The sequence below is a fragment of the Toxorhynchites rutilus genome, chromosome 2 (assembly GCF_029784135.1).
Source record: "Toxorhynchites rutilus septentrionalis strain SRP chromosome 2, ASM2978413v1, whole genome shotgun sequence".
Classification (NCBI taxonomy): Eukaryota; Metazoa; Arthropoda; class Insecta; order Diptera; family Culicidae; genus Toxorhynchites; species Toxorhynchites rutilus.
Genome location: NC_073745.1, coordinates 243,981,784 through 244,003,396, shown reverse-complemented (window position 1 = coordinate 244,003,396; position 21,613 = coordinate 243,981,784). Strand labels below are relative to the sequence as shown.

General features: G+C 37.4%; 1 protein-coding gene across 1 annotated transcript in view; it reads left to right on the top strand.

Annotated features, from left to right (window-relative positions):
• LOC129768536 (membrane-bound alkaline phosphatase-like) overlaps positions 1-12,722 on the top strand; it is a 72,138-nt gene extending 59,416 nt beyond the window's left edge. Inside the window, exon 7 of the mRNA XM_055770258.1 lies at positions 12,218-12,722. Coding sequence (XP_055626233.1) covers positions 12,218-12,619 — 402 coding nt within the window. The 3' untranslated portion in view covers positions 12,620-12,722. The remainder of the gene's footprint in view (positions 1-12,217) is intronic.
• The last annotated feature ends 8,891 nt before the right edge of the window (positions 12,723-21,613 follow it).

Genomic DNA, 21,613 nt, shown 5'->3' with positions numbered 1-21,613 from the left:
AAGCGGAATGAACACTTTTTTGATTCCAGATGGCTTTCTAGCAAATGAGAAATATGAGTCAAACTTATTATTTATCTCAGTGTGACGATGATTCGATTAATCGATAATTTGGGGCGATTAATCGTATCGAATAACAAACTGCTGAAAAGTATTCGATTAGCTCATGAACGATTAATTTCGAAAATCGGGGATCACTAGATGGTCAATGATACTAAGAATCATTCATGTGACAGTTTGGAATCATTTGAACAAGGCAGGTTACGCAAAGAATCTCGTTGTTGGGCGTCAATTGAATGAACGCAAATTGGGTTTTTAATAGAATTTCGTTTAATACCTATCTATTTTAAATATATACAATACATTTTAGAAATATTTCTTAATCAGAACATTCTTATTCCATTGTTCTTGACGTATATGATTTCGAAATTCATGCATTTTATTTTTGTCAAAGTTTTTCAAATTGAGATTGAAGGTGATTGCTTCACGAACTAACCACAATGCTACTTCGTCTTCATAATTGTTATCATGTATATATAGGGGAGCCGCAGGTAAGACGGACAGTGGGGATATGATGGACAGGTGGTTGATTTGTATAGTTGCATTATGAATTTCAAATTTCTATTGATGGGAACTCCTTCTACATGCTATTCTAGAATATATCAACCATCCTATGACAATGAATACTGATCAAAAGTGAAATAGGGAAACAAAAACCGAAAATCAAACATGATTCCATGTGGTAAATTTAAATTATTGAAATAATTGCACTGGTGAGGTTGAAGTGGACAGTCACATCCATAATCACATCCAATGCATGATGGAAAATGAAGGGATTGAACTCTTTTTTATATCTCTTTTTGTTCTATTTCAGTTACTGAACGCAAAAACACTGAGAGAGAGCGAAATTATTCCTCTCACGAACGATGAACTTCTACGCTTCGTATATCATTGACCTGTCCATATTCCCCCCACTACATGTTCATTATACCCGCATCGATAAAAATGTTCTACTTTTCGGCTTGTTTTAATTTCAGTAAAAAATATGAAAAAACACATTTTTATGAAACATTTGGCCAATTATTTCGAAAACCAGTATATTGAACTGTAAGAAACTGCTTTTAAGTATTGGAAAACATGACTTTCCAAAGATACAATTGAAGTTTTCCTTAACATGTCCGTCTTACCCCCATCTCCTACAGCTAATCCATCCCAATCGATATAATGGTTCTAAGATTTCCATGACATGTGGTAGATTTGTTCTTTACCGCAAAATATTAGGCTCATATTTTTTTATTTTTTCGTTAGGGCGATCATTTTCATGTTAGGGTGGTTCGAAAAATGTTTTTTGCCAATTTTTACCAAAAATGATTTTTTTTAATACATAACTTTTGAAGCACTGGACCGATTTAGACGACCAACATATCAAATTGAAGCTAATGAACCAGCCTTTTATTAAAAAATATTGAACTTGCAAAAAACGGATTTTATGTTCGTTATTATTGATTGTATTTTTATTATTTTCATGGCTTTGGGCTAGAGGGCGCTATATTTTTTTATATTTTTTCTTGAATGTTGAGGATTTTTTGCATAACATATCTCGATATCAGAGATGTTTTTTTTTTAGTTTTTGAGATATGATTTTTCGAAGTTATCCGGTGGAAAAACCATTTTTCCTCTTTCATCCAAAAATGACTTTTTCCAAAAATTAATAACATTAACTACTGAACCGATTTAAATGATCGACATATGAAATTCAAGCCAATGTGCTTCTTTGAAAAAATATCCTACTCGCAAGAAGATTGGGTTCTAATCGCATAAATCTAATTGGGTTCTAATCGCATAGAAAAAGGAAAAGAAGTTCCTAGAAATCCTTTTATATCATATTTTTTATGCCCCATCTAAAAAAAGGCATTCATTCTTAGTTTCCCAAGAATACAGAGACAAGGAATATTAGGAATATGCAAACTTTACATTCCAGAATCTTTATCATCTGGTAATTATCTAGAAGGTCGGTTTACATTCTTCTCTTCGACAAAAGACCCGAAAAACACGCAACAATTGCATGAAATGTAAAAAATGTGTTTGTTTCGAGTATGCAGTTATGCTATGTTCTAATTCTTACTCCAATGAAACCACAATCGATTAATACGTTTTCATATTGTTTTATAGCTCTTTATACTTCCATGAATTATATTCAGTTGCTTACTTTTAATTAATAATAGAGAAAAACTTGAATTTCGTAATTTGTGTTGGAGTATCAAAAATTACTCTGTTTTGAGGAGGCTGAATTAGATGACTATTAAAACATAATAAAGAAGAAGAAAACATATTTTTTATAGATTTTTCATTCAATCATACCCTCTTCTTCAAATAAATGCCAATAAAGCCAGAAAAATACACAATGGCAACATTACAGAGAAGTTCAATTTTCGGTCTGTGACACCGTGCACGAGTATACGTGTTATGATTTTGCACGCGAGTACAGGAGGGTTAAATAGCCGTATAGATGCGATAAGTACAACACAAGATATGTTTAAGTGTTGTCATATATTGACAATATATGACATTTCTATTTCCCCAACCCAATATTATGTTCATCATTTGTAGTATATGTTTCGCAATGGCACCGCCTTTATATTTCGTTATTATTGATTGTATTTTTATTATTTTCATGGCTTTGGGCTAGAGGGCGCTATATTTTTTTATATTTTTTCTTGAATGTTGAGGATTTTGTGCATAACATATCTCGATATCAGAGATGTTTTTTTTTTTTTAGTTTTTGAGATATGATTTTTCGAAGTTATCCGGTGGAAAAACCATTTTTCCTCTTTCATCCAAAAATGACTTTTTCCAAAAATTAATAACACTTTAACTACTGAACCGATTTAAATGATCGACATATGAAATTCAAGCCAATGTGCTTCTTTGAAAAAATATCCTACTCGCAAGAAGATTGGGTTCTAATCGCATAAATCTAGTCTAGTCACATAGGAATATTGAACGAAGACTTAAAACATGTTAAATTAGCAAAATAATAAATCAAAAACGAAAATAATACCTCTTTGTTTTTGGGATATATTATGTAAAAAAAACCATCAGATTTCCAAATCAAATATTAAAAAAACATAGTGCCCTCTATATTTAAGCGAGAAAACTATAAAAAACTAAGTCAATCAATAATTACAAAAACGAAAACCCAAATGTTTCGCAAAAGTAATATTAATATAACTAACTCATAACCTTCAATTTGATATGTCGAATCCAGACCTTCTGGCTTAAATTCAAATTTTGTTTCGAATGCATCTTCAGGTACTGCTCAATTGATTGTGTTATCGAATTATAATTATATGTGACTGAAGCTTGATATTTTGCATGAACGTGACGCCTAGTATTCTTAAATGACTCTGTTCCAAAATCTGGTGCGGTCCTGATTTGTAATGATTAAAACGCATATAATACGATTTATGGATAGTCAATTTTATTTTAGATTTTTTATTGGAAAATCATGTTGTAGCAAGTTTTGTATAATTATATAAATAAAAATGATTTGGTGTCCGTTCCTCACGATTTAACTCAAAAACAGAGCAAACGGATTTGAACAGTTAGTATTAGGATTGATGTGTCTGAGTCTGCGTCAGGTGTATGTGTTAAAAAATAAATTATATATTGCGATTATATGTAGATCGCGCACAGAAAAAATTTGAAAAATAAGGTGAGTGTTCGAAATTATTTAAACCACAAAAGCAATTGTGGGCGGGACGAAGGTGGCCGGGTCAGTTAGTTGAGAATAAAAATGTCGAGGTCATCTGCGTAAGCTAGTACCTTTATGAAAGCAGTATCCACGAAGCAGCCTCGAATATTATCACTAATCGTCCGTACAAGAGGTTCTATGAATAGAACAAACAATGCCATGCTCATAAGACAACCCCGAAGATTTGACGTGAATATCGTTGGTTAAAAAGCCATTAAAAATCACTTCAGAACTTACATTAGAACAGGACAGACAGTTGATGAAGGGCATTTGAATTTAAATTTTTTCAAGTACAGTCCATAAAAACCTATGGTTCACTCAATCAAAAGCTTTTTCCAAATCAAGGCTTAGCAGCAGTCCTTTTAATTCTTTTGTTTGACCTGCACGAATGGTTAAATTGCATGCAGTTTGACCTGGTCCGATAATTTTCTCCAGCAATGGGTATAATCGATTTGCTAAAATTTTTGTGAACAACTTGTAATCTGTATTCAACATGCCTATTGATCTTTTGTTGACAAAATCATGTGGGTCACCTTTTCTTTGAAATAAGGCGTATTATTCCCTTTGAAAAGTTATCAGATGAACAGACACCTTCGATTAAGTATTTGTTGGACAGTATCGATGAGGTGAATTTCAAATATAATTCGTACGTCTACCCATCTGGACCCGGAGTTTTCTTGTTAGCAGCTTCTTTCAAAACAATTTCCAATTCTGTCTACGAGTCTCAATATATTCAAAGTCATTATCGTCAGTTTTAAAGACCTTACTAAAATGTGAATGCGAGTAGTTCTTCAATTTATGACAAAAGTTTGTATTTTCTGATTGTCTATTAATTCGAGAAGTTAATTGAAATAGACTTATTTTCTCATCGTGTAGTACAGAATTTAAGTCAATTTTTATTCCTAAATTTGATAACCTATTTTGTTCGATTTCCATTAATTTGGACTTTATAAAGCACATTTCAATGTACACCTTTTCACCCGTCTATTTTTTCGATAATTTCATTCAAACATACGATATAGAGATGCTGTATTCGTTGATTTAATAAAACAAACTTTGAGTTTTGAATAATCTAGATACATTTTGCTATTCATTCCACCACACATTAATATTATTTTGATACATACTGGTCCTGTTTGAATTTTGATAATGTTCTTTTAGCGCTTCATTATTCCAAACAAAATCTCTCATGAGACGGCTCTACTTTTTTGTTTCGTTTTTGTTTCGTATTTGTAAGGGATTCTAAGCCGTTCTTCTTCGTTTTAACAATATCTGATACTAGAAATTCTAGAATAGTTTCCATAATGGTCGTTAGCCTTCTAAGACAGCACAAAAGAACGTAAATAAGCACATGCGATCTGCAAAACAAAAAAAAACTATATTTATACTACTATTATTTATAATTCACATATACTAAACAGCCAACCAAAAATCAAACAAATGTCAAAAAGCTAGGAATAAAGGGTGTGTCACATCAAATTGCATCACGGAAAAAACGCTGTAGAAATTTAATTTTTAGGAATTATATCTTCAGCTTTGGTTTTATAATCAGATAAGAGTGTATAGATCACGTTGGCCATGCTTCACTGTCAATTTTTCGTAAATTTGGAAAAATGTCGTCGAACGAAAAAGAGCGTCGTGAATTAATCTTGTACACTCATTTCGAGAATCCGGAGTTGTCACATCGGGACATCGGTAAGATGCTGGGAATCGTCCAATCCACGGTCAGCAGAGTACTAAAACGATACTTCGAGAACCTAACCATCGACCGGAAGGTGAAGAACGGCAAAAATGGATGCTCCGTCAGTGAAAAAGATCACAAGCGCGTAGTTAAGCAGTTTAGACGTGATCCGAGAAGTTCGGTCCGGGATGTCGCCAATAAGCTGAATTTGTCAAGTTCATTCGTCCAGCGGACCAAGCAGCGGGAGGTCCTGCGTACATACAAGGTTCAGAAGGCTCCTAACCGCGACGAAAGGCAAAACATGGTGGGGAAGACGCGAGCCCGGAAGCTGTACACCGAAATGCTGACGAAGCCGCATTGCCTGGTAATGGACGACGAAACCTACGTCAAAGTGGACTTTCGTCAGCTGCCGGGCCTGTTGTTCTTCTCCGCAGAGGACAAATTCAGCGTTCCGGAGGAGATTCGCAAGCAGAAACTATCCAAGTTTGCCAAAAAGTACATGGTGTGGCAAGCGATCTGCTCTTGCGGAAAGCGGAGCGCCCCCTTCGTGATGACCGGCACGGTAAACGGGCAGGTTTACCTTAAGGAGTGCCTACAGAAGCGCTTACTACCACTATTGAAGCAGCACGAGGGCCCGACCATCTTCTAGCCGGATCTCGCTTCGTGCCACTATCCAAAGGACGTGTTGGAGTGGTACGAAGCCAACGGGGTCACCTTCGTGCCAAAGGAAATGAACCCGCCCAACGCGCCGGAGCTTCGCCCAATAGAGAAATATTGGGCGATTATGAAGCAGGCCCTCCGGAAGAACCCAAAAGTTGTCAAATCGGAGGCGGACTTCAAGAGAAAATGGATTTCTGTTCAAAAAAAACTACAACCTGACATTGTACAGAACCTTATGGACGGGGTAAAGAGGAAGGTGCGAGCATACGGGCTTGGGCTCGAAGTATGAATAAAAAGAAAATGCCAAAAGTTGTTTAATAGTTTTTATTTTACTGTCTAAAATTTTCAAAAGGATCGGTCTACTGGGCGAATTTCTACAGCGTTTTTTCCGTGATGCAATTTGATGTGACACACCCTTTACAATCAAATGATTTTTTTTATTTTGGTGAATATTTTAATGATAATAACTCAATCATTCATAATTTAAACAGGATAGCTCATGTTGAGCGATAACTTTTTTACTGTAACGGGTGAGTCATGAGCAGCGGGACTAAATGAAAACACGTTTGTTTTTTCTTCTACGATTCATTTTTTTACTACATTTTCATAAGACCATACAATGTGCGTTTGAGGTGTGAAAAAATTAGACAGACGGTGGCCCTTTATCTTCAATCTTCCTCAATACTCCCGGACCCCTCGCTATGATGATTTAGACCACCTGAAGGTCCAATTTTTTGGCATATCTGATGATACGGGATTTGAGTGGTTGAGCTGTGGCTTTCCAACCATTTTCGTACAACGATTGAGACAGTATGGCCCAATACGACTCGATCGGCCGGGCTTGGGGTACATTTGGGGGTTTGTGTTATGGGCGGTCAACTGACTAGCCACCTCCGATTTCAGATGATTTTTTCATCTTTTCACCGATTATACACAAATACCGTTCCGAATCATATTTCGCACGCATAAGGCATATGATGCAGAAAACAGATCTAAACTTTATGCACAGGCATTATTTGGTAGATATTTTTAATAAATCAGTTCAATATGATTTTAAGCTTTCTACTTTGGTACCTGTTTGATTGAAAACATAAGAAAATCATCGAAAAAAATGCATTTCAAATGAAGCGAATAAGAATCAAACTTCGGACACTAAATCAAATTTCGGACAGATTGAATTCAAATTTCGGACACTTTATTTTGTAATTTTTTGGACGAAAAATACATTACACCTAATTATATTTTATAATCAACTGCGAAACACTTACCTAGCAATCACAGTAAACTGTTAACGATGATGAGAACTGATGAAACACGGGAGAAATTTAAATATTTATGAACGGGTAAATTCTACGTGCTCACGCTAAACGAACGTCAAACACAAACAATAATGAGTAGTGCTGTTGAATTCTTTCCTACTATGTAATAATTCAAATGTAATTCTCATATGAAATGATAGTGAAACCAAGGGATTACTCTAAAGAAGCAATTATGATATTAATTTTATAGTTATATCATAAGTGCATGAAACATTTCAAGATATTAGAACAAAGTGTCCGAAATATGATGTTGTCCGAAATATGATTCAGAACGGTATGTTACAGTTGTCTGCTAAATGTGCAAGTGGAATCTCTTAGGAAAATAATCGAGACAAAGCAATAATTAATGGAAGGACACGTAAAACTAGTTAGCATTGAATACCAGTGAAACAAATACAATTTTCATTTAATGACTCACAAAAACTGGTTAAAGAATTAAACAATGCTATAGATTTTCTGAGAGCTTAACCAATTCAGGTAACGTGTCAGTAACGTGTTCGTGTCCGATTTGACATCGAATGAAATAAACATATAATGTCACAATGGGGAAAAACTTGAGCCTGTTTGCGAATACTTTATTATTCACATCCCCTGTTACAAAACTGAATGTATCTCAAAGTATAATTCATCCGTATTTAATAGCAAGCGATTTTTACTTGATTCCATATCTGTTGCTATCTTTTAACAAATTGACATTCGCCATTTATGTACACCCAGGTACACCCCCTACGCGATTTTCCAATTAGTGCTCGTAACGGAGCTTAGCGCTTATGAAGGAAACTAGTGCCGCACCTTATCACGATTCTTACGTGGATTTTAGGTGTTGGGTAACGGGGAACTCATCGGGCGGTGCAACGGAACGGGGTTTTTTACGCGAAATTTTCAACGAGGTACGTATCCCCCGCTTGAAAAAAGACCACACTAACACACTAAATTTAAGTTCAACATCTACGATACTTATTTGAAGTACATCGTTTAGACAATTTGAGCAAACTTCGTTGTTGTTACTTTTGTATATATTTTTTTTTATTAAATTCGTTTATTTTTACAGGCTCAGTTACATAAGTTTAAAGGAGCCGAATTCTTAATTATATTTTTATTACTATACATAAACATTTTCTAAATCTAAGGTAAGTAAGGTAGAAAACCGATTACTCGCGGTCTACTCAAGTTTAGTAGGGTGACATATTTGTTCAGGAAAAGGATGGGATATAAGGAAATTGTTACAATAATGATAATCTCTCACACTCAATTCTTAAATCTATTCGTATATCTATAGTTTATTTACATTTCAACTTATTCTACTATTTATAGCAAGGGGACGAATTACCCGCAAAGGAAGGAAAGGAGGGTATAAGGATGTAGGGACAATCACACACGAAGATCTATAGCTTTAAGGAAAACATATATATGGGACATGTAATCAAGGTCTAACCGAGCCAACACATCTCTCACCGGCACATTGGGCTGTCTTCCTCTAGCCCTGAGGGAGTTTTCTAAATTCGATCTGGCGACAAGATACAACTCGCACGACCAAACAACGTGCTCGATGTCGTGGTAACCGTGGCCACAAACACAAAGATTGCTGTCGGCAAGATTAATACGAAAGAGTAGCGCGTCTAACGAACAGTGTCTTTTGTATAATATTGCGGCTAACTCAATTATTTGCACAGCGAGTCGGTGAGGTATCGTACAACTAAGAACGGGAGATCATTTTACGTTCGACATATGGTAAATTAAAATCCATGACCCCCAATTTTTAACGGTTTTATTTAGCTTGCCCTGTAACATGTTTGTATGTTTGTAACATGTAAATAGAAATTTGACTTCCTTCCTGTGGACCGATTGATCTGAAATTTGGAACACATCTTTATCTCTGCAGTTTATGATGCGTATGCGTATGCGTATGATCTTAAAAATCCAAAATGGCGACCGCTACAAAATGGCGGATTACATATTTTCTCAAAACCCCATCAATATGGGTTTTTCTAAAACCCCATCAATTAGGGTATCAAATGAAAGGACTTGACTAGTAGACCACAGTTATTTATGAAAAATGCAAAACCAAAATGGCCGCCACTACAAAATGGTGGATTACATATTTTCCCAAAATCCCATCAATATAGGTATCAAAGGAAATAGATTATCTAGTAGAACACAGTTATTTATGTAAAATGCAAATCCACAATGGCCGCCACCACAAAATGGCGGATTACAAAAACCTCATCAATATGGGTTTTTCTTCGCCATAACAAAATTGGCGATATATATTTTTCCGAAACCCTCATCAAGATGAGTATCAAATGAAAGGGCTTAACCAGTAGGATATCGTTATGCATGAATAATGCAAAAAGAAATTATTCGACTTATCAAATGTAATTATTTGACTAATAGAATACAGTACACCATGAAAACATTCAAAAAAAAAAATAGGCAAAAATGAAACATTTTAAAAAATTGTGGAATGCTTTTATTTTATTGTTATGGCCATCGAAGATCCTGGCGTCACTCTCGATTCTAAATTAACGTTCAAAGAACACGTAGCTTATATCACCAGTGAAGCATCCAGAGTCCTAGGATTCATCTTTCGCGTTACGAGAGATTTCAGGGACATACACTGTATAACACGTTGAACCCAATAAAAATATATACGATTTGTTTCCGGATGATTTATGAAATGTGACTACTTTTTAGTCGAATTGCTGACTATTTTCTATCTATGCAATAAGTATCTTTGGGAACTGGGACCGACACTGATATTGTGCAGATGCTCTTGATGCACGCTAAATGGAAAGCGAAGCAAGCAAAAATCGAGGCAAAACGTGTTAAAGTCTCTGTATAGTGCTTTTGTCCGCTCAATCCTCGAGAGTGCTTGTGTGGTATGGTCGCCTTACTAATAAATTTTTCGTTCGTTTCGCTCTGCGAAATTTGCCTTGAAAAGATCTTTTAAATCTTCCAAATTATGAAGATCGCTCTAATTTAATTGGACCAGACTCACTAAATCTACGTAGAGTTGTCGCTAAAGCAATTTTCGTATCAGACCTGATCCTCTCAAACATCGACTGTTCTAATCTTCTCCAATTAATTAATGTTAACGCTTTGACGTCCGCTCGGTTCGTATAAAAATATGCGCTTAGCGCCGGCAGCGCTAACTCGGATTACTTGGCTTGTCGCCGCCCGTTCTTGACATTATCGGGAAATTAGAAATTGTTAAGTTTTATTAATCTTCTCGTTAGTTTTCATAACTTCTCAACCCTGTTCCCCTACTTTCATAAAATTTCGAAGATATACATACGTAAATATTACAAACTTGTCCATATTCTCCCCACTATATGTCCATGCGGATAATCATCGAAAAAATGTTCTACTTTTCGGTCTGTTTTGATTTGAGTAAAAACATTGAAAAACGATCGGCCGATTATCTTGAAAAACAGTATATTGAAATGCAAGAAACTGTATTTAAGTTTGGTAAAACATGAGTTTCGAAAGATATAATAAAAGTTCTTCTTTATATGTCCGTTTTTCCCCACCGACCCTACTTATAAAAACATTAAACTTGATAGTGTGTGTAAGTTATTGTAACTTAAACAAAACCCCAACAGAATGCAAATGATACTAAAGTGCTATCATCGGCCACTGAGATACTATGCGCACGTAACCACTGTGGTGTCGCCGGCAGTCAGGCGCTAGTTTGCGTGCGTAACCACTGTGGTGTCGCCGGACGCCAAAGTGTTAATATAGGGATACGAACTTTGCGCTCTCATACATTCATTTGTGTCCCCTCTTTACGCACTAATTACGGGTATAATGAACACGTTTCGAGTATGTGCCGAGTTTTCAACCGCTCGTACACTTCGTACGATTTAAACTTGACCCGTTCACATCTGAAAAAGATTTTTTTCTGATGCCCTAAGATATTAAGTAGAATTTAAGTTAGATTTAGGTATATCATTAGGGCACTCTTGTTCAGGCCTGTTGATAACAAATCAATAAACAATAAACAATAAACATTGTAGAGAAATATACTAATGAAACAGATAACGTACTAAAAAATAGAAAATAAAAAAAAAACTTTTTAAGTTAAACGGTTTTATTGTGATAAAACATAATAATGATACAGAAAATGTACTAAAAGCTAAAAAAATAATTAGGCAAGTAACAGTTAGTAGTTATCACACCCTTTCCTTTAATCTAGGGCATTGATGAGACTAAAATAAAATCGTGGGGCACGTTGGATTTCCATTATCCATAGTTAACAGTTTCATCATATGCCCCACGATTTTATTTTAGTTTCATCAATGCCCTAGATTGAAGGAAAGGGTGTGATAACTACTAACTGCTACTTGCCTAATTATTTTTTAGCTTTGAGTATATTTTCTGTATCATTATTATGTTTTATCACAATAAAACCGTTTAACTTAAAAAATTTCTTTTATTTTTTTTTCGTTTTGAGCTTTCTAGAGATGATCCACAGAGGATTCCAGATAGGTTAGCTGAAAATATTTGTGTATTTTGAACAACTTTTTTTTCAAAAAGCTATATTTCAAGATTTTGTGTATTTTAACAATTCGAAATTGATATAAATTGGTGGTACTTTCTACAAGAAACCCAATGTAACATAAAATTCAGTTCGACAAAACCCTAGAAATTCATCTTGCTAAAATTAAAGCGTGGCAACATACATATAGTATTCGAGTGAAAACTCTGAATTCAGGAATGGCATGATTCGAATCTGTCGCTGTGCCAAAATTTCATGCAGCCATAATCAATAATCATCATCATATTTTTTTTAATTGTTTATTTCAGCAACGTAACACCGAAGCCCTAACTTCAGCTGGCGTTAGCGACAAAGATTCCAAACCCTATCTTAGCCTTGCCTACGCGACTGGCCCAGCATACGATTCGTTCTACAATCAAAACGAGGGACGCCTTAATCCACTGACAGTGCTGCAGGGAATGGCATCGCAAAAAGAATCTACCTGCAGTGCCGCCGTTCCTATGATCGAGGGCGTCAACGGTGGTGAGGACGCTTCCGTCTACGCCAGTGGGCCGTGGGCGTTCATGCTGTCTGGTGGGTTCGAGCAAAATTTTATCGCCCACACCATCACGTTTGCGTCCTGCATCACCGATATTTGCGGAGGGGCTTCCAGCATAGTGGTATCAACCGTCGCTTTGGCGCTGGCGATTGTAGTCAAATTTTTCGTTTAATCATAAGAGAAAGAACGACTGAGATTCACCATGATGTCATTTAGCTATACACTGTACATTCAAAAAATTTCATAAAAGAAAAAACTTTAATTGCAAACCACAATCACCCTCTTTATTGTTCAATCCATTGGTTCATCTTGAAAAAAAAAGCCGTAAATGGTAGAAGGAAACACACGGAACACACTGCCGAAAAACCTGTTCCCTAAAACCGAAACTGGTAGTCCCACTCTCGATGTTTGTAATCCCTTTTCATCTGCATTCGCCAGACGGCAACCAGAGACCAGGCAACGAAAAACCAGACACGTATATTGGCTGCAGTTACCATTATAGCTCCGCCCTACCTCCGCGTGCATGACACACCAACGAGGCAGGCATAAAGGCAGTCTGAAGCAGCTGCCAAAGCCAAAGCCAAATGAGTTGAAGGAAGAAGCAAACCAACAACCAAACAAAAAAATAAAACCCTGTGTAAACATGATGAAGCGATGCCACGTCACAAATATGTTTTATTTGTATTCTGTTCACACTTCGGTTCCACGATAAAGACGGAGCTCTGGGGCATAAATGCGACGGCCCCTACTGTTGGCACCGCATGAATCAGCGGAATGTGTGGGCTACGCAAATCGATTCAATGATTTGCCTGTGTTATTGAGCAGCTGTGAATTCATTCCGATGTTTTTATCATTTATCTTTATTTTAGAATAGGCTATAAATCGCTACGCAATTTACCTGCTGAATGATAATTGTCGCGAAGGTACCCGTCCTCATGATGAACGTTTATAACGTATTGAATTCTTTTGCAAAATTATACCTTACTTTGACTATAAATGATTGCCAAACAAATGATAACAAACAACATTCATTTATTCATTCATTACTATCAACAGGCCTGAACATAAGTGACCTAATGATACAAATACTACAATATCTAATACTATACTACTACTACAATATCTAATAATATAGTATATACTTAAAACTATACCTAACTGGAAAGAGCGGTCAAGTATGTCTTTTTCGAGTTTGCACGAGATAAGTGAAAATCATAAAACAAGTAACAACGGTTGAAAACAGAAGACATACTCGATACGGGTTCGTTGTAACCGAAATTTGTACGAGAGTGAGCGAGGCGAAGAAAAGTATGAGAACGCAGGTTACGAAGGCGTAGGTTAAAATTGATCAACTGAAGAAGATCAGCACAGTCGATTTTCGAAGGAATCAGATCTGATATGAAAGTTGCCTTCGCTACATCCCTACGTAAGCTCAGCTAATCGAGTCCGATCAATTTACAACGATCCTCATAGCTTGGTAGATTCGAAGGATCCCTCCAGGGCAAGTTACGTAGAGCGAAACGGACGAATTTCCGCTGGATAGCCTTAATCCGCTGGACTCCATTTCGGTAGTAGGAAAACCATACTATGCACGCAGATTCAAGAGTAGAGCGGACTAGAGCACAATAGAGAGCTTTGAGACAATGAGGGTCTTTGAACTGCTTGCTGACGCGAAAAATGAAGCCTGAGACCCTAGATGCCTTGGTGATGATGTACGAGATATGATCGCGGAATGGTAGCTCAGAATCTAGGACGATACCAAGGTCCTTGATTGTCATAACACGATTTAAAGGGATATTGCGTATTTCATACGAAAATGTAACAGGCGATCGTTTCCGCGTGAACGATATGACTAAACATTTTGCTGGATTCAAAACCATTCTATTTGTCTCGCACCATTCAGAGAAAATATCGAGTTGTTGCTGAAAGAATATCGCATCATCGTCACTATTGACTGTGTTAAACAATTTAAAATCGTCCGCGTATGCAGGTTTGTGACACTTTACGCAAAAAATTATACCATTGAGATGAAGCAGGAATATGTAAGGACCGAGAAGACTTCCTTGAGGCCCGATGTGACCAGAAAAGGAGATGAAACGGTGTCGCCGATTTTCACTGACATCACATGATCAGTAAGATATGAGTGTAACCAGTTTAAAAGAAAACTATGGAACCCAAGGCGTTGGAGTTTTGCGACAGCGATGTCATGATAAATTTTATCGAACGCGGCTGAGAAATCTGTATAAACAGCATCGATTTGTTTACGAGACTGAAGAGAGCGGGCGATGAACGATGAGTAGAACACCAGATATGTGGAAGTAGACCTTTTGGGCACGAAACCAACTGGAACTGTTGCAGGCATGGGAGATAGCGTCCAAAGGTATTATTTCAAGTAATTTGGAGATAGAACAAAGGCAAGCGATACTTCTATAGTTGCTGACGTCCTTTTTACGGCCTTTTTTAAAAACAGGGTAAACGAAAGTTTTTTTCCAAGCCTTCGGGAAAAGTCCGCAGCGTAGTGAGCGACTAAACAATAAACTTAGCGGTGAAGATAGACTGCTGGAACACAATATGATAGAAGGGATGACATCTGGCCCGGGATTCGAAGATTTCTTGAGATTTGAACAAGCAAGTTGAACTCTGCTGGAACTTATGGCAGGATCAGTACAGATAGCAGGTAGGCAAGGTACATTGCTGGCAGCTATAAAAATGATTGAGATGATTGTGGAGTCTTTCATTAACGAAAACACCACTGAATTGTTCTCGAAATAGCTCACAAATCACATCGTTGCGGTAGATAGTTCTGACTGGTTCCTCTGCACATCGACAAATCTCCAGAATTTTTGTGGGTTGTTTTTCAGATTACTTTGAATACGGTTCAGATGAACTCCAAATAGCGCTCTGTTCAGTCGTTTATAGTTTTTGCTGATTTCAGAGTAACGGGTTTTCCAAAGTACACATCATATAAATACTCAAATTTCAAAATGGTCTACTAATTACCTACTTTTACGTAGTATTGACCGTTACGTAGTAGCGTAGTGAGTAATCCAAAGAACTTTGATACCATTCATCTTTGGCCAACAAATCATTCAAATGGTCACGACACCAGTTCTGGACCAGATTCGCAGAATGAGAAAGCGCTCCCTCCTCCTGTGGGAACACGTATGATCATTCTCGTACAATCTTTCCACGCTTGGCTTTACGACTATTTGCAAAACATCTGTTTTATAACATAAAGCGTTTATTTCAACGCTCAACAAATACAAGTGATAGTTTGCAGCGTAAACAAACCATCACTTATGCGGCGCTTTGGAACCGTGAATGTGTTTCTGTCACAATCTGGGATATTCCTCGAATTGTAGGCCCACAATCTGTGGTTTTGGGCACTATGAGAGTGTTTTAAGACAAATAATGTTTCATTTGAAAAGACGAAGCTTTGCCCACCGTGTCGTGATAGTAGGAGAGTTGCCCTGTCAAACCATCTTTCATGCTTCCAAAATTTCATGAACTTCAGGTTTCTTAGAAGCTTAACATCTCAGGATATGTTTGAACACATTGTGCATTGTCGATTTCTAAATATTAAGGTCAGCGGCCATTTCACGTACAGAGCGTTGTGGTTCTCGTTGAATTAATTCCCTAACGTGAGTCAGGGAGTTCTATCCTTTCTGAGCATCTTCTGCCGAATCTTACCTCTTAGACGGTTCGCACTCCGGAGCAATAAGCAACTAGCAAGCAGCAATACGCAATGTGCAACAGGCAACATATTTTGTTGTACTTCGCATACTAAAGCAATAAAAACGCCTGACATTATGCAAACAATCTGCTTATTGAACGAAACTTGCCAAATTATGGGTGATAAGTTGCTCTTCAACCGACACGTCGTGTTGCTAGCGATATTTGTTGCTCTACAAAGGCGATAGTGATATCGTATTGCGTCGGTGTGCGAGATCAACAAAAATTAAATGGAAAAATCCATTGGCGATAATATTGCTCATTGCACGCCTTAATGGTTCGAAAAACAAAAACACGCTCCACTCCCAAATAGCGCCTGGGGGCACTCCTTCCAAAATATTTTTGATCACCACTGCGTGAAACCCTTTCATCGTTGATAAACAATGGACACTGAATGAAAATAATCGAACAATTCCGTCAATGAGTTGTCAGCAGGTGAAAATGCCCAAGTATTCTGAAGACTTGACACAAAAAGGCGGTAAAAAACTACAAATCTTTGCAAAACTGTCGGGTAATAGCCACCCTAAAGAGCTGATAATTGAGTCTCGTGGTAAAATTATGAAGTATTAATCGTATAAAGAGTTTTGACGTAGGACTACGTCTTTCATTTTTATAGTGGGGTGTAAATTCAAAGTTCCGAAAACGAAATCGTTACGCCGGAGACCGAGATTTTGAGCGTTAATAGCTCCTAAACAACTTAACGAAATGGTATGATAAACACTTCATTCGAAAGATAAAATGTCTACGCGTTATATACTTGTTACTTTTTGATCCAAAAACTTGTTTCAATAGTCTTAAAATTGCTTTCAAAACAGGTTATTGAAATCACCAATCGGTATATAAGCGAGCGCCGCTCGGAAATCCGCTCAGTTATAATTGAAGAGATTAGAGCATGTTGTCGCTGTTGTGGTGAAGCTAACTTCGTTCATAATGAAAGCCCTGATGAACGGTGTCACCAAGAGCCTGTTTGTGCACCTTAGGGTAGAAGGGAATCCATCAGGAGGAGAGTGATGCCACTGAAAAGGCGACCAAGAAAGTACCAGCATCGAAAATTGGTTCCGCTTGAGGCATCGGAGGAGCCACCACCACACACACATACAGGCGCGGAACTATTTTCGTTTGGTTGCCATCCAGCATCGAGAAGATTGCGGAAAGATGTCAACGTTGCTGAAAAATAATCTACCAGTTTCCCTGGGAATTAAAAAAAAACATTCAAGCGAAAGAGTTTATTTTAATGTTTTCTAACACTGCGACCAAATATATTTCGTTTTGTGATATTTCAATCAAGTGCAATGAACAGGTGGTTATCGAGTTAGCATTAACCACTGGTGGGCTTCGAGTATCGAGGAGAATCTGGAAAGATGTTATCTTTGCTGAAAATATAATTTGCCAATTCCCTTGGAATTGAAAATAACATTCAAGCGAAAGAGTTTATTATGTTTTCTATCCATATAATACTTCGACCAAATACATTTGGTTTTGTGATTTTTCAATCAAGCGCGATCAATGTAAGACCACGTATTTCGGCAATTTATTAGAGGTTTGTGTGATTGCTTTTTTGCTGAATAATGTGCCTTCAACGTAACGCTCTCGATTTCGAAGTCCCCCAAATATTCATTTATTCATTTATTCAGAATTGATTCAGATGCAACTAAAAACAAATGATCACTAAATCAACGATAGTTCTACGTCACCCTTACGGTTCTACCACAGATATAGCCCACTTCCTGTTTTTTTTGTTGACATACACAAAAGATTTGCAACACATTTTTGTTGTTACTGCGCGTTGATGGTAATATCCCACTTCCTCAACCCTGTCTCACTTACGCCGCCAGGTCCACCATCCATGTCTCAAGTACATGTATCATTCTTTAAAAAATGCCTTAATTTAATGAATATCTAAACTACTTTAACTAGTTTTTCATTCTCTCATTTCTACGTTTGGCCTTCTTCAGAACGATTCAAGATCGAATCTGCCATTAAAGTAGGTGGCCAAACTCTTACTCACGAAGAGCATACTTGCGAGCATTCCACTGTTGCTGGAAGCATAACTGTCCGCCAGTTTATGTAAAAAAAAACTTCAATCATTGAACTATACTTAAGACATAATATAGTAGTAATTAAAAAAAAAAGAATTTTTAAGTGATGCAAGCAAGTGATGAGAATCGGAACAACAAATCGACCAATGTACAGATGTGTTCTGTTTTGATATTTTTTTGACAATTTGGACTATAGTTTTGGTTGACAAGGTCAAGCGTCTGAATAAAAACAGTGAAACACTCGTAATAAAAATCTTATGTATGACGATATGTTTGGTTGGATAATAAGTTCAAAAGTTCATACTGAACTATGCTGAAATGATCCGTTCCAATCGAGTAATAATAGAAAAGGAAAAATGACCAATGTACAACTTGGTTAATCAATATGTCCTATGTGATATTTTTTTATGTTTTAACCGTATTTTCAATGTATAAAGGGCGAACACGAAATTATTGCGACACATTCTACAGGGCATAACTTTTTTACCATTGGGTAAAAATCAACCAAATTTTGCACACTTTCTCATTGATGTGTATTGTCTACATGCTGTCAAACTCGAAGTCGTGTTTTTCGATTCAACGAAAATGGAGGTGAACCAACGCGAGTCGAGAGAACAAATTCTTTCCAAACACCTGGGATTTCCTGACCTGTCGCACCGGCAGTTGGGAAAAATGTTGAACATTCACCATTCAACCGTCTCCAGAGTGTTGAAGCGGTTCCAGGAGCGGTTGACGTTGGACCACGGCAAAGGAGCTGGAAGAAAACCGGAACCGGAGAACAAAAAGACGGAGGGAAAGGTGAAGCGGATGGTTAAAGCAAATCCCAACGTCTCAAGCCATGATTTGGCTAAAAAGATCGGCATTTCGCAGAGCTACGTCCAGAATGCAAAGAAGAGAGCTGGACTACATACATACAAGGTACAGAACTTCCCAAACCGCGATGAGCGGCAATAATCGACGGCTAAAACTCGGGCACGGAAGCTCTACGAGAAGATGCTGACAAAATATGGCTCCTGTGTGATGGACGACGAAACGTATATAAAAGCCGATTTTAAGCAAATTCCGGGGTTGGAGTTTTTCACCGGCAAGAGCAAGTTCGATGTGAACGACAAATTTAAGAACAAGAAAATGTCGCAGCTCGCCTCCGAATATCTCGTTTGGCAGGCCATCTGCTCTTGCGGACTGAGGAGTGAGCCTTTCGTGACAAAGGGCACAGTAAATAGCGGTGAGATCTACAAATCTGAGTGCCTCGAGAAGCGCCTTTTGCCGTTCTTGCAGCAGCACGACGAAGCTCCGCTATTTTGGTCAGATTTGGCATCATGCCACTATTCTAAAAGTGCCCTGGAGTGGTATGAGACCAATTCTGTCCATTTTGTTCCAAAGGACATGAACCCGCCAAACTGTTCGGAGCTGCGCCCGGTGGAGCAGTACTGGGCAATAATGAAGCGGGAACTTCGGAAGAGCAAGAAGACAGTCAAAGACGAGAAGGACATGTTAAGAAAATGGAAAAAAAAACTTAAAAACTGGTATCGGATGACACTGTAAAGACTTTGAAGGAGGGCATCAAGCGAAAATGCGTTCAATTTTACTCTCAAGGCTCCATCGATTAACTTTTCTTTTGATTTTTGAAGTAACTATATGTATAAAACTACCCTAAAATTTTGGTTTGATTCTAAACATTATAAGAAAATTGGCATGACATTTACGGTGTCGCAATAATTTCGTGTTCGCAGGTTTGTGGCTTGGTTTATTTTTGTTGTAGTAGGACATGATAAAAACAAAGAGAATGCGGTACTAAAGGTGGGACCAGAATGCCGCGCTATGCGTCGCGTTGCGACAATTGTGCTTTGACACTTCATTTGCAAAATGTGTGTTTCCATTTAGTCGAACACAATAATGCGTTTCGTCATTAGCATCGTTGTACTAAACGCTAACATTTGTTCTAAACTGCTTGCGCCGAATTCGCGATGACAGTGGTATGGTGTCGACGTCTGGTGGCAACATCAAATTAGGGTCATAATTTGGGTCCCAAACTCGTTAGTGTAATCTCTATCAGATTAGAAGACACGAAGCCCGTTTTTAAATTCTAAAATTTGAATGAAAATTTTCACATCATGTTATTTGATTACTTGAAACACGTGTTTCTGACTTTCATTCAACCATATGGCTAAATAAACTTCATAAACAATTTTCGTATGAGACTTTTTCACTACCTGCAAAAAAAAAAGTTTTTCATTTAAATAGAATACTAGTTAGATATGGAAAAGCTAATTTTCATTCATAATTTTAATTTTGAAAACGTTGTCATTCCGACTGAAAATCAGCTATTCTTCACGCTCCCCTAAACTAGTAAACGGAGCTCAATGCTGCCAGCGCGAATATGTCAATGTGTTGTTTTTCAAAAACATTCAACTGATCCGTGGACACAACAACAACAAAAGTTTCATACGAATTTTATTCTGTTTTTGTTCACATGAAAAGTGGTGATGCGAATGCTAGATTGTGACTGCAAATCGGGCGAATGTTTTAGTACGAAACGCAAGCAATGACAGCTGATGAGAAGCAACGCACAACGCGGCATTCTGTTCCCACCTTAACTCACTTGACGCTTAATTAGTCTACAGCAAATTTTGAATGGTTGCAGCTACCGTGTGAATTTTGGTGACGATGTTGTTGAACTATGTCAGCTTCGAGCAAAAAAACAACGCGTCGCAGCACACACAGTCCTCCAGTTGATATAACTGCTATGCAGGTTGTAGATTCTGTTCACACTTGTTAAATTTTCAATACTGGATGAAAAGTAGATGAAATTTAACAATTTCGGTGCGACGACAATCCAAGCTAGTTCACTCACATTCCCTTCAGAAACTACGGAAATAACGTCTCTCTCTGAGACAAATGTACTTCCGGCGCAACTCATCAGTGAAAGGACACTTCCGTTGTACTGCAGGAAGCAGTAAATCGTTTAACGGAAATAAGTTTCTAAATGGCAAATAGTTTATAAATAGCAATTTTTCCGCCTGGTCTATTGAGCTTATCCAAAAACAGGTTACACAGCGTAAGTTAAAATTCAACTTCCTACTGCTGTTCTTCATCAAAGAGGCTTGTATGATACAAAATTAATTCGTTTAAAAATCTTAACTCTCGCTTTCGCGAGAATAACACTAACACACCCAACTGCGAGGCAGAGTGCAAACAAAAATTACAGAAAGGATGGGCGGCATAAGTTTTCCTCTGAATGTTTTTAAAGACGACATATATTCCGATATTTAATTAATTCTTGGAGTGTTGCGTAACGTGCTGGGCCGATGGTACGCCACATTTATCTCTCACTGATCTATTCCTCCCAAGGACATACGAAGGTGAACACACACCTTCCGGAATCGATAAATCAA